The following is a 14,602-nucleotide window of genomic DNA, read 5'->3' on the forward strand; positions in this document are numbered from 1 at the left end:
AGAAACAACTTCAGAATTTCCTACCATGGAAACCACTGAGCATTTGACTGAAGAACCTTCTGTTACTACTGATGATTTCACTACAGAACTTAATACAGAAGACACAACCACAGAATTTTCTACCTTGGAAACAACTGAAAATTTGACTGAAGAACCTCCTACTGTGGAAACAACTGAGAATTTTACTGAAGAGCCTTCTTTTACTACTGAACTTTTTACTACAGAATTTTTTACAATGGAAGCAACTTCAGAATCTCTTACTGTTGAAACAACAAAGACTTTGACAGAAGAGCCTTCTGTTACTACCGAAATTTTAACTACAGAAGAAACAACTTTAGAATTTCCTACCGTGGAAAACACTGAGCTCTTGACTGACGAACCTTCTGTTACTACTGATGTTTTTACTACAGAACTTAATACAGAAGACACAACCACAGAATTTGCTACACTGAAAACAACTAAGAATTTGACCGAAGAACCTCCTACTGTGGAAACAACTGAGAATTTTACTGAAGAGCCTTCTTTTACTACTGAACTTTTTACTACAGAATTTATTACAATGGAAGCAACTTCAGAATCTCCTACTGTGGAAACAACAAAGACTTTGACAGAAGAGCCTTCTGTTACTACTGAAATTTTTACTACAGAAGAAACAACTTCAGAATTTCCTACCGTGGAAACCACTGAGCTTTTGACTGAAGAACCTTCTGTTACTACTGATGTTTTTACTACAGAACTTAATACAGAAGATACAACCACAGAACTTTCTACCGTGGAAACAACTGAGAAATTGACTGAAGAACCTCCTACTATGGAAACAACTGAGAATTTTACTGAAGAGCCTTCTTTTACTACTGAATTTTTTACTACAGAATTTTTTTCAAGGGAAGCAACTTCAGAATCTCCTACTGTGGAAACAACAAAGACTTTGACAGAAGAGCCTTCTATTACTACTGAAATTTTTACTACAGAAGAAACAACTTCAGAATTTCCTACCATGGAAACCACTGAGCATTTGACTGAAGAACCTTCTGTTACTACTGATGTTTTCACTACAGAACTTAATACAGAAGACACAACCACAGAATTTTCTACCGTAGAAACAACTGAGAATTTGACTGAAGAACCTCCAACTATGGAAACAACTGAGAATTTTACTGAAGAGCCTTCTTTTACTACTGAACTTTTTACTACAGAATTTTTTTCAATGGAAGCAACTTCAGAATCTCCTACTGTGGAAACAACAAAGACTTTGACAGAAGAGACTTCTGTTACTACCGAAATTTTTACTACAGAAGAAACAACTTCAGAATTTCCTACCGTGGAAACCACTGAGCTTTTGACTGAAGAACCTTCTGTTACTACTGATGTTTTTACTACAGAACTTAATACAGAACATACAACCACAGAATTTTCTACCGTGGAAACAACTGAATATTTGACTGAAGAACCTCCAACTATGGAAACAACTGAGAATTTTACTGAAGAGCCTTCTTTTACTACTGAACTTTTTACTACAGAATTTTTTACAATGGAAGCAACTTCAGAATCTCCTACTGTGGAAACAACAAAGACTTTGACAGAAGAGCCTTCTGTTAATACTGAAATTTTTACTACAGAAGAAACAACTTCAGAATTTCCTACCGTAGAAACCACTAAGCTTTTGACTGAAGAAACCTCTGTTACTACTGATGTTTTTACTACAGAACTTAATACAGAACACACAACCACAGAATTTTCTACCGTGGAAACAACTCAGAATTTTACTGAAAAACCTTCTTTTACTACTGAACTTTTTACTACAGATTTTTTTACAATGGAAGTAACTTCAGAATCTGCTACTGTGGAAACAACAACGACTATGACAGAAGAGCCTTCTGTTAATACTGAAATTTTTACTACAGAAGAAACAACTTCAGAATTTCCTACCATGGAAACCACTGAGCATTTGACTGAAGAACCTTCTGTTACTACTGATGTTTTTACTACAGAACTTAATACAGAAGACACAACCACAGAATTTTCTACCGTGGAAACAACTGAGAATTTGACTGAAGAACCTCCTACTGTGGAAACAACTGAGAATTTTACTGAAGAGCCTTCTTTTACTACTGAATTTTTTACTACAGAATTTTTTTCAAGGGAAGCAACTTCAGAATCTCCTACTTTGGAAACAACAAAGACTTTGACAGAAGAACCTTCTGTTACAAATGAAATTTTTACTACAGAAGAAACAACTTCAGAATTTCCTACAGTGGAAACCACTGAGCTTTTGACTGAAGAACCTTCTGTTACTACTTATGTTTTTACTACAGAACTTAATACAGAAGACACAACCACAGAACTTTCTACCGTGGAAACAACTGCGAAATTGACTGAAGAACCTCCTACTGTGGAAACAACTGAGAATTTTACTGAAGAGGCTTCTTTTACTACTGAATTTTTTACTACAGAATTTTTTTCAAGGGAAGCAACTTCAGAATCTCTTACTGTGGAAACAACAAAGACTTTGACAGAAGAGCCTTCTGTTACAACTGAAATTTTTACTACAGAAGAAACAACTTCAGAATCTCCTACCGTGGAAACCACTGAGCTTTTGACTGAAGAACCTTCTGTTACTACTGATGTTTTTACTACAGAACTTAATACAGAAGACAAAACCACAGAATTTTCTACCGTGGAAACAACTGAGAACTTGACTGCAGAACCTCCTACTGTGGAAACAACTGAGAATTTTACTGAAGAGCCTTCTGTTACTACTGAATTTTTTTCAAGGGAAGCAACTTCAGAATCTCCTACTTTGGAAACAACAAAGACTTTGACAGAAGAGCCTTCTGTTACCACTGAAATTTTTACTACAGAAGAAACAACTTCAGAATTTCCTACCGTGGAAACCACTGAGCTTTTGACTGAAGAACCGTCTGTTACTACTGATGTTTTTACTACAGAACTTAATACAGAAGACACAACCACAGAATTTTCTACCTTGGAAACAACTGAGAATTTGACTGAAGAACCTCCTACTGTGGAAACAACTGAGAATTTTACTGAAGAGCCTTCTTTTACTACTGAATTTTTTACTACAGAATTTTTTTCAAGGGAAGCAACTTCAGAATCTCTTACTGTGGAAACAACAAAGACTTTGACAGAAGAGCCTTCTGTTACTACCGAAATTTTAACTACAGAAGAAACAACTTCAGAATTTCCTACCGTGGAAACCACTGAGCTCTTGACTGACGAACCTTCTGTTACTACTGATGTTTTTACTACAGAACTTAATACAGAAGACACAACCACAGAATTTGCTACACTGAAAACAACTGAGAATTTGACCGAAGAACCTCCTACTGTGGAAACAACTGAGAATTTTACTGAAGAGCCTTCTTTTACTATTGAACTTTTTACTACAGAATTTTTTACAATGGAAGCAACTTCAGAATCTCCTACTGTGGAAACAACAAAGACTTTGACAGAAGAGCCTTCTGTTACTACTGAAATTTTTACTACAGAAGAAACAACTTCAGAATTTCCTACCGTGGAAACCACTGAGCTCTTGACTGACGAACCTTCTGTTACTACTGATTTTTTTACTGCAGAACTTAATACAGAAGACAAAACCACAGAATTTTCTACCGTGGAAACAACTGAGAATTTGACTGAAGAACCTCCAACTATGGAAACTACTGAGAATTTTACTGAAGAGCCTTCTTTTATTACTGAACTTTTTACGACAGATTTTTTTACAATCGAAGTAACTTCAGAATCTCCTACTGTGGAAACAACAAAGACTTTGACAGAAGAGCCTTCTGTTACAACTGAAATTTTTACTACAGAAGAAACAACTTCAGAATTTATTACCGTGGAAACCACTGAGCTTTTGACTGAAGAACCTTCTGTTACTACTGATGTTTTTACTACAGAACTTAACACAGAAGACACAACCACAGAATTTTCTACCGTAGAAACAACTGAGAATTTGACTGAAGAACCTCCTACTGTGGAAACAACTGAGAATTTTACTGAAGAGCCTTCTTTTACTACTGAATTTTTTACTACAGAAATTTTTACAATGGAACTAACTTCAGAATCTCCTACTGTGGAAACAACAAAGACTTTGACAGAAGGGCCTTCTGTTACTACTGAAATCTTTACTACAGAAGAAACAACTTCAGAATTTCCTACCGTAGAAACCACTGAGCTTTTGACTGAAGAACCTTCTGTTACTACTGATGTTTTTACTACAGAACTTAATACAGAAGACACAACCACAGAATTTTCTACACTGAAAACAACTGAGAATTTGACTGAAGAACCTCCTACTGTGGAAACAACTGAGAATTTTACTGAAGAGTCTTCTTTTACTACTGAACTTTTTACTACAGAATTTTTTACAATGGAAGCAACTTCAGAATCTCCTACTGTGGAAACAACAAAGACTTTGACAGAAGAGCCTTCTGTTACTACTGAAATTTTTACTACAGAAGAAACAACTTCAGAATTTCCTACCGTGGAAACCACTGAGCTTTTGACTGAAGAACCTTCTGTTACTACTGATGTTTTCACTACAGAACTTAATACAGAAGACACAACCACAGAAATTTCTACCGTGGAAACAACTGAGAATTTGGCTGAAGAACCTCCTACTGTGGAAACAACTGAGAATTTTACTGAAGAGCCTTCTTTTACTACTGAATTTTTTACTACAGAATTTTTTTCAAGGGAAGCAACTTCAGAATCTCTTACTGTGGAAACAATAAAGACTTTGTCAGAAGAGCCTTCTGTTACTACCGAAATTTTTACTACAGAAGAAACAACTTCAGAATTTCCTACCATGGAAACCACTGAGCTTTTGACTGAAGAACCTTCTGTTACTACTGATGTTTTTACTACAGAACTTAATACAGAAGACACAACCACAGAATTTTCTACCTTGGAAACAACTGAAAATTTGACTGAAGAACCTCCTACTGTGGAAACAACTGGGAATTTTACTGAAGAGCCTTCTTTTACTACTGATTTTTTTACTACAGAATTTTTTTCAAGGGAAGCAACTTCAGAATCTCTTACTGTGGAAACAACAAAGACTTTGACAGAAGAGCCTTCTGTTACAACTGAAATTTTTACTACAGAAGAAACAACTTCAGAATTTCCTACCGTGGAAACCACTGAGCTTTTGACTGAAGAACCTTCTGTTACTACTGATGTTTTTACTACAGAACTTAATACAGAAGACACAACCACAGAATTTTCTACCGTGGAAACAACTGAGAATTTGACTAAAGAACCTCCTACTGTGGAAACAACTGAGAATTTTACTGAAGAGCCTTCTTTTACTACAGAATTTTTTACTATAGATTTTTTTACAATGGAAGCAACTTCAGAATCTCCTACTGTGGAAACAACAAAGACTTTGACAGAAGAGCCTTCTGTTACTACTGGAATCTTTACTACAGAAGAAACAACTTCAGAATTTCCTACTGTGGAAACCACTAAGCTTTTGACTGAAGAACCTTCTGTTACTACTGATGTTTTTACTACAGAACTTAATACAGAAGACACAACCACAGAATTTTCTACCGTGGAAACAACTGAGAATTTGACTAAAGATCCTCCTACTGTGGAAACAACTGAGAATTTTACTGAAGAGCCTTCTGTTACTACTGAACTTTTGACTACAGAATTTTTTACAATGGAAGCAACTTCAGAATCTTCTACTGTGGAAACAACAAAGACTTTGACAGAAGAGCCTTCTGTTACTACTGAAATTTTTACTACAGAAGAAACAACTTCAGAATTTCCTACCATGGAAACCACTGAGCATTTGACTGAAAAACATTCTGTTACTACTGATGTTTTTACTACAGGACTTAATACAGAAGACACAACCACAGAATTTTCTACCGTGGAAACAACTGAGAATTTCACAGAAGAGTCTTCTTATACTACTGAACTTTATTCAATGGAAACAGCCTCAGAATATCCTACTGTGGAAACAACTGAGACTTTGACAGAAGAACCTTCTGTTACTACAGAATTGTATACAATGGAAACAACCTCAGAAGCTCCTATTATGGAAACAACTGTTAATTTTACTGATGAACCTCCTACTATGGAAACGACTGAGAATATGACTAAAGAGCCTTCTTTTACTACTGAAATTTTTACTAATTTTTTTTCTACAACAGAAACAACCTCAGAATCTCCAACTGTTGAAACAAATGAAAATTTGACTGAAGAACCTCCTACTATGAAAACAACACACAGTTTGACAGTAGAGCCTTACGTTACTACTGAACCTTTTACTACCAAACTTTATTCAGTGGAAACAGCCTCAGAATCTCCTACTGTGGAAACCACTAAAAATTTGACCAAAGAACCCTCTATAACTACTGAACTTACAGCTACTTTAAAAAACCCAACTACTACAGCAACAACTGGGACTAATAATTCCACCGCAGCAACCATGTCAAAACCTGCAACACTGACAGAAACAGTGCCCTTTACCATACCAGTATCTACCAGTAGCACTACAGGATTACATCCCGCAACCGTGGCAACTACTACAAAACCAACAACAATATTATCTACTAATGCCACTGCAATATTACAGCCCTCGACTATTGCTACAAATCCAACAACTGCAATGGGAACTGCTATGATCTTAACACCAGAAACCACAACACTTTCCACAACAATGTTAAGGACTACAGTGCCAACTATTGTACCTAATCAAACTACTGTTGATGCCTTAACCTTAAATACTACTACAGCAAGGACAGCTTTTAATAATGTTACTTCAACATTTCAACTTACAACACTGGCAATAACGGAGTCTTCAACTACAATGCCAACTACTGTAGCAACAACTAAAACTACTTTAATAAATCCTACTACTATAGCTATAACTGAGACTCCAAATTCCACACCAATAACTACAACGGCATCTACCAATGGCATTACAGAATTAAACCCCACAACAATGGCAACTACTCTAAAACCAGCAATATTATTTACTAATGCCACCACAACATTTCAGCCCACAACAATTGCTACTCTTACAACTCCATCAACAGCAACTACAACGATCTTAACATCAAAATCCACAACCACAATGGCGCCTTCCACAACATCATCAGCAAGAACTACAGAAACTACTATTGCACCTAATCAATTTACAGAGAACACCCTAACCAGTCAGAAACCCAATACAAGTTCAAAATCCACCCTTCCTACTCCAGCACCAGCAGGCATACCAATGAGTAAGTAATGTAATTTGTTAGTCTGATACTTCTCTGTTCTCCCCCTCATTGATATTAACTTTTCAAAAACATATAATTTTTTTCTTATTTGTGATTGCCATTGATAGCAGTAATATTTGCAAACAGCTGTATGCTTTTATGACAGTATAACCACTAGAAGCTTTTTATGTTTAGCTTGCCATATATTTCCAAATTTGATTGGGGAGACTGATAGATGTTGGCTATACTGCCCCACAATACCAGTGTATATTGGGCCTGGGAGATACTTTATCTGATCATCCTGAAATCAATCCTATTAGATCACAGATTACTGGAAATATTTTATAAAAATTATTTGATGATGATAAGTGGGAGCTTAGGGAGCTAAATGTGTGGCTCAAGTTACATAATAACATAGTAAGTTAGGTTGAAAAAAGACACATGTCCAAAAAGTTCAACCTTTCAACTTTTTTAAACTTGCCTAACTACCAGTTGATCCAGAGGAAGGCAAAACAACCCATCTGAAGTCTCTCTAATTTGCCTCAGAGGGGGAAAAAATGCCTTCCTGACTCCAAAATGGCAATGGGACCAGTCCCTGGATCAACTTGTACTATGAGCTATCTCCCATATCCCTGTATTCCCTCACTTGCTAAACACCATCCAACCCCTTCTTATACCTATCTAATGTATCAGCCTGTACCCCTGATTCACTTCCCAGCTCTCCCTGTAACACCCCTTTCCCTCCTCTAATCTCATTGGCTCCCTCCTGTCTGCTGGGAGGAGCTACTGGTGAATAAAGCATCCGACCCTTCCTTGTACCTATCTAATGTATCAGCCTGTACCCCTGATTCACTTCCCAGCTCTCCCTGTAACACCCCTTTGCCTCCTCTAATCTCATTGGCTCCCTCCTGTCTTCTGGGAGGAGCTACTGGTGAATAAAGCATCCGACCCTTCCTTGCACCTATCTAATGTATCAGCCTGTACCAGTGATTCACTTCCCAGCTCTCCCTGTAACATCCCTTTCCCTCCTCTAATCTCATGGGCTCCCTCCTGTCTGCTGGGAGGAGCTACTGGTGAATAAAGCATCCGACCCTTCCTTGTACCTATCTAATGTATCAGCCTGTACCACTGATTCACTTCCCAGCTCTCCCTGTAACATCCCTTTCCCTCCTCTAATCTCATTGGCTCCCTCCTGTCTGCTGGGAGGAGCTACTGGTGAATAAAGCATCCGACCCTTCCTTGTACCTATCTAATGTATCAGCCTGTACCCCTGATTCACTTCCCAGCTCTCCCTGTAACACCCCTTTCCCTCCTCTAATCTCATTGGCTCCCTCCTGTCTGCTGGGAGGAGCTACTGGTGAATAAAGCATCCGACCCTTCCTTGTACCTATCTAATGTATCAGCCTGTACCACTGATTCAGGGAGACAATTCCACATCTTCACAGCTCTCACTGTATCAAACCCCTTCCCAATATTTAGCTGGAACCTCTTTTCTTCTAATCGGAATGGGTGACCTTGTGTCAGCTGGAAAGACCTACTGGTGAATAAATCATTAGAGAGATTATTATATGATCCCCTTATATATTTATACATAGTTATCATATCACCCCTTAAGCGCCTCTTCTCCAGAGTGAACATCCCCAATTTGGCCAGTCTTTCCTCATAGCTAAGATTTTCCCTTTACCAGCTTAGTTGCCCTTCTCTGTCCCCTCTCTAATACAATAATGTCCTGTTTGAGTGATGGAGACCAAAACTGTAGGGCATATTCTAGATGGGGCCTTACCAGTGCTCTATACAGTGGGACCCCCTCCTCCCGTGACTCTCTGCCCCATTTAATACAACTCAAGCCCTTATTTGCCCTTGATGCTGCTGACTGGCATTGCTTGCTACAGACAAGTTTATTATCTACAAGGACTCCAAGCTCCGTCTCCATTATGGATTTGCCTAGTGCAGTCCCATTAAGGGTATAAGTGGATATTGTTACATCCCAGGTGCAGGACTTTACATTTATCAACATTGAATCTCATTTGCCACTTAGCTGCCCAGATTGCCAGTTAGTCAAGATCCTGTTGCAAGTGCCACATCCTGGATGGAATTAATTGGGCTGATAGTTTTGTCTCATCTGCAAACACTGATACATTACTTACATCCCCTCCCCTAAGTCATTAATGAACAAGTTAAATAAAAGTGGCCCCAATACTGAGCCCTGGGGGACCCCACTAAGAATCTTACTCCAAGTAGAGAATGTCCCATTAACAACCACCCTCTGTACCTGATCCTGTAGCCAGTTTCCTATCCATGTGCAAACGACTTCATTAAGCCCAACAGACCTTAGTTTAGAAGCAGTCGTTTGTGGGGCACAGTATCAAACGCTTTGGCAAAATCCAAATAGAACTACTGCCCCCCCCCCCACTGTCCACCATCTTACTTTTAAAGTTTGCCTAATAAAAGAAGCAACTTTCTAATATACATTTATTAAAAAAGTCAGCGCTTTTAAAGTTTTTTGTAAAAACAATTGCTATTGAAATTAACTGCTGCTTGTTCGTTTTTAAAAAATGTTACAACCACCAGTGCAGAGAACAGAAAGGGACGGATACTATAGCAAGACATACACAAATAACTTAAAAACTATAGACAAATTACAATAAATGTATATTGGAAAGTTGCTTAGAATTACGTTTTCTTTTATTAGGCAAAAACATTTTTGGGGGTTGACGTTCTCTTTAATAATAAGTATTTATAAAGCACTAACTCATTCCCCAGTGTTGTACAACATTGATCATACAGATTATATACAAATACTGATACAAGAGGGAAAGAGGGCCTTGTTCATCAGAGCTTGCAATCTACATTTCTAGGCATTTTGTAAGATTCCAGTATTCTTATTTCCACTACGATTTTACTACTATTATAATTCACAGGCAAGTTTACATTGTCTGTATAGAGCAGTCTATGTTGTATATACAATTGATTCCTTCACTCCGTGCAACCGGCTAATACTTAACCAGAGAGAGTTTAATGTTGTCTGTTTATTGGCCAGTTAGACAAGAATGTGGCCCTGCAGGTTCCGGCACATTCCCCATTAGAATTTACTTAGGGCAGGGCAATTCTAACCCCCTGCAGCGACTTGTTAAATCCTGTGTTAAATAATCCACCTGCCAATGACGCAAGAGACACTGGGGCTCTATATAAATGGATAGAACATTGAATGCATCAATTTGATTGGTTGCCATGGGTTACTGCCCATGGGCAAATTTGCCCAGTGTTGATAAATAAGCCCTACAGTGACTTGTGCAGCTGGTTGGAAAAACTGAGCACTGACTGTTGCTGCTATTGACCCAACCCACTGCGTGAACCCCTGGAGAGGACTTGCCCTGCCTCCCTGAGTGACATTCGTGACATCGTGATCTGCGCTCGATAAGTTAAAGGGGTATTAGCATTTGGCCCAAATTGCAAATGAGCCTGTGGGTCTAAATGGAAGGGCCTCCTTCAATTGCGTCAGTTTTGCTCTCAAAATAACACAATAGTACGGGTATAGGATCCCTTATCCGGAAACCCGATATCCAGAAAGCTCCGAATTACGGAATGGATGTCTCCCATAGACTCCATTTTATCCAAATAGTCCAAATTTTTGAAAATGATTTCCTTTTTCGCTGTAATAATAAAACAGTCGCTTGTACTTGATCCCAACTAAGATATAATTAATCCTTATTGGAGGCAAAACCAGCCTATTGGCTTTATTTAATATTTACATGAATTTCTAGTAGACTTAAAGCCAGGGGCGCTCCACCAATGAGGTGAGTTCAAATGCTCGCCTCAGGCGGCAGCGCCAGAGAGGATTCCAGGGGCGGCAAAAAGCCACTCCTGCACCTTTAAGAGCCGAATTTCCGTTTTTTAAACCGGAAATTCGGCTGCGCTATTGCGAGAGAGCGCAATTGCGCTCTCCGCAATAGTGTTCCTGCCTCCCCTCCCGACAGGTAAGTTGGAGCGGGGGGGCGGCATTTCAGGAGCCGCCTCAGGCGCCTTCCTTCGCCAGAACCGGCGCTGCTTAAAGCATGAAGACCCAATATACGGAAAGATCCATTATCCGGAAAACCCCAGGTCCAGCATTCTGGATAACAGGTCTTATATCTGTATAACTCTTCCTACAGTATTCTCATGGGGGTATTTAATAAATTAAAACAAATTCCCATCCACAAATTTAACTCATGTATCAAAAAATCAACCCGAAAATGCCTGGGCAGGAAAAGTCTAGAAACTTATAGAACTTGACACCCAAATCGCACTATTTTTCCGAGTTGTCGCCAGATTATCGAGCGCAGATCCCGATGTCCAGAAATATCTTCAAATTGTAAAAGGGAAATCTGCCATTGACTTCTACATGACCTTGTATTTTCTGATTCGGATTTTTGAATTTGAGTTTTCCACCTAAAAAAACAGAAAAAAAAGCAAGGTTTCATAAATGGGCCCTTAAGTGTCACTGCGTGTCACAACTGTCAGGTCTTTAGGTGAGTTTGGTGCAATATATGTCCAAACTCCTGAAACTATGGGTCCGGTTGTGATTTGTTGGGCATCTGTACCATTTAATAATGAATAACAAGTGTCCTTTGATGCTAATAGTCAATGTGATTCTGTCAATCTCTGTGCCCTTTTCTGCTCAGAATCACTGTGTGATGTAATTCCGTGATCTCTGTGTCATCAGATACTGGGAGTCACTGTGTGATGTAATGATTTCTGCATTATATTATTATTATTATTGTTATTATTATTCTGCATTATTACTATTATTGTTCCCTCCACAGATTCTGCTCTGCTCAGATTTACAACATCTTCTCCTCTAACCTCTGCTGCTGAAATGGACGCACTTGTGCTAAAGGTAATAAATAACTCGATATTCCATGTACCATTTAATAGCTGGATTGTACAAGTGTCAGCAGGTCTGGGTTTCCCATCTGTGGCACCTCTAGGCTTCATGGTCCTGGCTCCCGCCTTAAAGGAACAGTAAGATCAAAAAATAAAAGTGTTTTAAAGTAATACAAATATAATGTAGTGTTGCGCTGTATGGGTTAAACTGGTGTGTTTGCTTCAGAAACACTACTATAGTTTATATAAACAAGCTGCTGTGTAGCCATGGGGGCAGCCATTCAAGCACAGGATACACAGTAGATAACAGATAAGTACTACTATAGTTTATATAAACAAGCTGCTGTGTAGCCATGGGGGCAGCCATTTAAGCACAGGATACATAGTAGATAACAGATACGTACTACTATAGTTTATAGAAACAAGCTGCTGTGTATCCATGGGGGCAGCCATTCAAGCATAGGATACACAGTAGATAACAGATAAGTACTACTATAGTTTATATAAACAAGCTGCTGTGTAGCCATGGGGGCAGCCATTCAAGCACAGGATACACAGTAGATAACAGATAAGTACTACTATAGTTTATATAAACAAGCTGCTGTGTAGCCATGGGGGCATCCATTCAAGCACAGGATACACAGTAGATAACAGATATGTACTACTATAGTTTATATAAACAAGCTGCTGTGTATCCATGGGGGCAGCCATTCAAGCATAGGATACACAGTAGATAACAGATAAGTACTACTATAGTTTATATAAACAAGCTGCTGTGTAGCCATGGGGGCAGCCATTCAAGCACAGGATACACAGTAGATAACAGATAAGTACTACTATAGTTTATATAAACAAGCTGCTGTGTAGCCATGGGGGCAGCCATTCAAGCACAGGATACACAGTAGATAACAGATAAGGACTACTATAGTTTATATAAACAAGCTGCTGTGTATCCATGGGGGTAGCCATTCAAGCACAGGATACACAGTAGATAACAGATAAGTACTACTATAGTTTATAGTCTACTGTATGTGTACTGTATATTGTGAGTGGGTCCCTAAGCTCAGTAAGTGACAGCAGCACAGAGCATGTGAATCAGTGAATCAGCAGAAAAGAAGATGGGGAGCTACTGGGGCATCTTTGGAGACACAGATCTTTACTGCTAAAGGGCTGTGGTTGCCTTGGGCTGGTACAGAAGCACAAAACATCATGTACAACATTTCTAGCTACTTCTTTAGTTAGGATTTAGTTCTCCTTTAAGTCCATCAGCCAATACACACCCAGATATCAGAAACGTCTCATATAAACTGGGCTTTTTCCCCCTATTTTTCCAGATTTGTTCCACTTTTCTTCCAAAATACCAGAGAAGTGACATCACAGTGACCTTGAGGCCAAGCGGCACCGCAGTGAATTGTGCGTCTGTGATTCGCTCAGTGACCCAGTGAATTCTGCCCCCGGGTTCTTTATGGACAGGAGTCAGGACGCTGCAGAACTGACATAAATGCTCCACATCTCCGAGTCACAAGAGAATTACAAAGTATCAGAGTGACTATGAACAATGAAAACACATTTATACACATATTATACACAAAAGCCATGAATATCTTGTAAATTATATCCTTATAAACGGTGAGTTCTGATGTCATCAGTTATAAACGGTGAGTTCTGATGTCATTTCTGTCACATGACTCACTGAAACTTGTGTATTATAATAAATAAAGTCCCCGCTGTTGCAAAATATGAGGATATTAGAAGTTACCTCGGGGGTTCCATGACCTGTATAAAAACACTCAGCCTTCGGCCTCGTCATGAAACTCCCCGGTAACTTATAATATCCTTATAATTGACAAGAGGGGGTACTTTATTCACTATATATTACAGTATATTGATGTAAGGCGGGGGAGGCTTATACCTGTGCACTGTATTATTGTAATTTATTTGTATTTATGGCCTATGTGTGATTAAAGTAAAGTATAGTAAGGGAACGTATGAGATTTATGCTGTGCATATAATAGTATCATTAGTATCAGGTTTCCATGTGATATTTGTAATATGGTTTTTAATAACCCAATGAATAAACGTATTTTTTTCTCTATGGAATCTCTCCCTGTGACTGCTCTGTGCCATAGTTTCCTCCATAAAAGCTAAGGCTGCTGTGCATGCTGGGACTTGTATTCCAACAGGATTGTGCAATGAGCGCTTTGTATTTCTGGTTTGTCAAGCTGTAGCCGGAGCAGGATTAACCCCCACAGTCCTAAGACTACGTGACTGTCCCTTCCTTACCTGTCCATTATCTGCTCAGACCAGGGACGTCTGTGATGAAATGAATGGGGGGTCACACGGTTACAATGTCCTTCTTTTTGCATTAGAAATAACAAGTAATGAAGGGCATGCAGGGTCAGTCTTATCAACTGTGGGACTAATTGGTCCAATAATCTGGAGGCATGTAATGCTTATGCAGGATACAGACAGTTAACATTAATTAAGCTCCCCATAGACGC

At 38.8% G+C, this 14,602-nt stretch overlaps 1 protein-coding gene across 1 annotated transcript; it reads left to right on the forward strand.

Annotated features, from left to right (window-relative positions):
* Positions 1–25: 25 nt before the first annotated feature.
* On the forward strand, positions 26–14,204 carry LOC121394509 (mucin-2-like). Its single transcript, XM_041565677.1, has 3 exons — positions 26–7,259; positions 12,041–12,114; positions 13,436–14,204. The coding sequence occupies exons 1-3, from the start codon at positions 26–28 to the stop codon at positions 13,544–13,546; spliced, it is 7,419 nt and encodes a 2,472-aa protein (XP_041421611.1). The 3' UTR covers positions 13,547–14,204.
* The last annotated feature ends 398 nt before the right edge of the window (positions 14,205–14,602 follow it).

The sequence above is a fragment of the Xenopus laevis genome, chromosome 6L (genome assembly GCF_017654675.1).
Source record: "Xenopus laevis strain J_2021 chromosome 6L, Xenopus_laevis_v10.1, whole genome shotgun sequence".
In the NCBI taxonomy this organism is placed as follows: Eukaryota; Metazoa; Chordata; class Amphibia; order Anura; family Pipidae; genus Xenopus; species Xenopus laevis.

Coding starts and splice junctions, on each gene's coding strand:
- LOC121394509 (XM_041565677.1), top strand. CDS start 26: ATGGAAACCACTGAGCATTTGACTGAAGAACCTTCTGTTACTACTGAT. Junction 7,260..12,040: donor ACCAGCAGGCATACCAATGA/GTAAGTAATGTA, acceptor TTCCCTCCACAG/ATTCTGCTCTGCTCAGATTT. Junction 12,115..13,435: donor TGGACGCACTTGTGCTAAAG/GTAATAAATAAC, acceptor CTATTTTTCCAG/ATTTGTTCCACTTTTCTTCC.